General features: G+C 41.8%; 1 protein-coding gene across 1 annotated transcript; it reads right to left on the bottom strand.

Annotated features, from left to right (window-relative positions):
• Positions 1 to 1374: 1374 nt before the first annotated feature.
• Positions 1375 to 3091, bottom strand: nhlh2 (nescient helix loop helix 2). The gene is made up of 2 exons (XM_037696375.1): positions 2574 to 3091; positions 1375 to 2011 (listed from the first exon to the last, which is right to left on the bottom strand). Exon 2 carries the CDS (start codon positions 1983 to 1985, stop codon positions 1614 to 1616), a length of 372 nt encoding a protein of 123 aa, XP_037552303.1. The 5' UTR covers positions 1986 to 2011; positions 2574 to 3091; the 3' UTR covers positions 1375 to 1613.
• Between the last annotated feature and the right edge of the window lie 356 nt (positions 3092 to 3447).

The raw sequence follows: 3447 nt of genomic DNA, 5'->3' as shown, positions 1-3447 counted from the left end.
ACAACAGGACGCCAGCCTATAAATTAATTACCAGTAGGATTAACACAAATCAACAAACAAATAAATAAATAAATAAATACACTTTTAAAATGATTAAGGTCACAATTTCTTGTCATAAGTGGCACTTGAGTCTTTTTTTTTTCTTCCTTTCCTTCACGGAAAACATCTAACTATAGGTCTAAAGCAGCTACCTCCTTTCCATCCTTTTATTTATTTTTATTTTTTGTTAAACACCAACCCGACAGAGTTGCGGGGGAGGGGGAGTCTGCATTTTTATTAAATCAAACGGCATTAAACTAATATTATTTACGGTCTTGGCTGAGTGTGAAAATTCAAATCTGTTTGAAAGTCTAATTTTTTTTTCTCCGAACGATGAGCGCCTCGGGGGTTCCCTCAGCACACCCTCCCCCTCCTCACTGTACATCGGGTATTTTTTTTAACTATCATTACTATTGCATCCAACAGCTGCAACCACTCGGCGCTCGGTGCCTTGCTCATTTACTCAAAGGCTTTGATTCGGACCGCTTTCCCACAACTTTTCACCGAAACCACCAACTCTGGGCCCACAGTAGGGACAACCGTAAGGTGTGGCAAAGGCAAAGGGCTTTATTTCAATGCTTTTAGTCATTAAATTTATTATTATTATATTTTTAAAGCAGGAGGGAAGATTAGATCTGCTTAATTTATCAGATAACGCATTCTGATTAAACAAAACTTGTTTATTTTATTTTTTTGGTGGGGGGTTGTACAGAAGCAGAGGACATCTACCTGCTTTTATTAATTTGGACGCAACATTGTTTTAGAGATCACAAGTTTGTTTTATCTTAAGGGAAACCAGCTGGTTGCTTTATAAAATTAATGAGATCTTAGTATGATTGTTTTAATCCCTGAATAAGTACTCCTTTTGCTTAGTTGTGACTGCAAGAAAAAAGTTGACTTAAATAAATATAAATGTATCCAAACAAAACCAAGATTAGGCTGTAACTAGAGATAATTTCATGAAAATGTTTCTAAGCATGGCCTCTCTAGGCTTCCATACATGTCAGTGATTTTAAGATTTTACTTAATCTGAATTGCTGTGTGGACAGTAGAATTCCCTATTTTGTTTTTTTCAAATCTTTATTTTGCCAATGTAAATAAAGTATGTGTAGAAAAAATAATAATGCGGGAGCGGCCTCACCCGATACTGCCATACATTTCCAATATTGCTATGAGGCAACAAAATAATTTACTGCCTTAAAACTAGATTTTCTAAGTGCAAGTAAAATAAATTAACACGTTATCTCTAAAAAAAAAAAAAAAAAACCAAGACAAAGTTTTTAACGCGAGAAAATAAATTTCTAAGCAAGTCATCTCGGAGCTTCCGAACTTTTCAGCGCTTGAACAAAAAGTTGACTTTTCGTTTACGTATTTAATGTAAAACCTCACATAATTTAATATATATATTTTTTAATTTGGCCAACTTAAAAGTGTAATAAATCTCAGCTGCAAAATATTTAAAAATACTGCGCTTTAACACCAGTTTCGCCCTCGATGCTAACTGCTGCCAACCGTTTCCCCCCCCTCTACAAAATGGCGCCCTCGGTCCAGCTTCCGGCACGCGCTCCGGCCCTTCAGACGTCCAACACGTGGTTCAGGTAGGAGATGTAGCAAATAGCCAGTCTGAGGATCTCTATCTTGGAGAGTTTCTTGTCGGGGGGCAAGGTGGGGAGCAGCTTCCGGAGCTCCGCGAAGGCCACGTTGAACGCCTCCACCCGGATCCGCTCCCTGGTGGCGTGGGCCGAGCGGTACTTGGCCGTGGCCCGCCGCCGCCGCCGCTTCTCCTCGCGGCTCAGCGGCTGCTCGGCCCTGCACTTGGGCCGCTCCTCCGCCTCCGCCGGCTCGTCCGACGCGCAGCCCACCGACTTGAGACCGTTCAGCAGCGTCTCCGGGTCGGACTGCGTCCAGGAGAGGTCGGCCTCCGCCTGATCCGGGCTCAGCATCATCTTTCTTCACTCAGGTGGTCGCTCTCCTTCAGGTAATTACATATATTAAAAAAAATAAAATAAAAACAACACAAAATGTAAAGATAAAGTTATTATTTTTACACAAGTTATCCAAGAATCATCATTAATTTAAAAAGTGAGAAACCCCTGGGGCCACATTTAGGCCCCTTACACATTCACTCATACAATTTGTTTAATACTTTTCTAATAATATAAGCATTTTCAATGTGAAAAGCGAAATATTTAAAAGTAAAACCCCAAATTTGTGACCTCCAAACTGTAAATTTTGTTTCTTTTTTCTAACTAGAATTGAACTTGTGATGATTTTAAAGGAAGAATTCTGCTTTTTTTTATGTGAATTAACATAATCAGAATTGGCCATCTGTCACATGTGAAGAACACATCTGCTTCGCTGAGGCCACTGCGACGCGACGCAAAAAAAAAAAAAAAAAGATAAAGTTTGACATCTGCTGCATGAAATCATTTTATCAAAAAAAGAATTGTTAAAATTGAATTCATAATAGGAAAAAAAAAAAAAAAGACGTTTTTATTTTTTGGGGACGTTTCTCCAGAATTTGTGACCCTTACCTTGTTAAAGACTTGAGAAAATTTGTTTTTAAGTTAAAAAAAAAAAAAAAAAAAAGGCGCTCAGTTTGGAGTTGAAGCTCCGTTCAACTCATATTCCAGGAGCCAGACGAGCATCAGATGTAAAAAATAAATAACTAAATAAAGTGGCGAGCATTCAAGGATGACAAAAAAGCAAAACTAGTTTGACTTTTTCCAGCTGCAAACTTGCAGCATCACTGAAGCAGGGGTGGATGCAGCGGGGGGGAGAGTCGTGCAGAGAAATCTTGATGGGAACCGTTCTGGAGGAGGTCAGCTCAGGAGGTTTGGATGAAGAGGAGGTGATACGACGGGATCGGTCCGTGTGATCCCGCGCGCCACAAACAATAGGTGAGATGAGCCGATACCGAAGTGAAAGTGCAGCGGGGCGACTCGTCCGTCCGCCTGTGGATGAAGAGGATGGAGATGAGGCTCTTCCTCGTCGGGCAGATCGCAGATAAATCCCCCCCCTCCCTCCTTCACCGTATCTTTTCTATCCCTCCTCTTCCACCGAGCATCATGTGTGAGATAAGATCCAAACGATCCCCACTAATAAAGGCTCACTTCATGGATGGAGGGGACGGAATATATTTGAGGATTGGGCATTGTCTAACGCCGCCCCCTCCTCTCCTCCATCCCCCCCTCCCCCCGTACCCCCCCCCCCCCCCCCAGCCCTCGAGCGCTCTTGCCTCCCGTGGGAGAAGTGGGCAGAGATGTGTGCACGTTAAAGGGTTGAAAGAAAGAAAGAAAAAACACGTGAGTTTGTGCATTTTCAGCAAGAAAAATAGTGATTAAAAGAAGTAACAGTTTTGGGGTCATGGGGGGCATGTTGGGTGGGAGGACCACGAACAGGAAGACG

This window comes from Nematolebias whitei, chromosome 23 (genome assembly GCF_014905685.2).
Source record: "Nematolebias whitei isolate Nwh7 chromosome 23, NemWhi1, whole genome shotgun sequence".
In the NCBI taxonomy this organism is placed as follows: domain Eukaryota; kingdom Metazoa; phylum Chordata; class Actinopteri; order Cyprinodontiformes; family Rivulidae; genus Nematolebias; species Nematolebias whitei.
The sequence above is the reverse complement of the archived record's forward strand: the minus strand, read 5'-3'. Positions and strand labels throughout refer to the sequence as shown.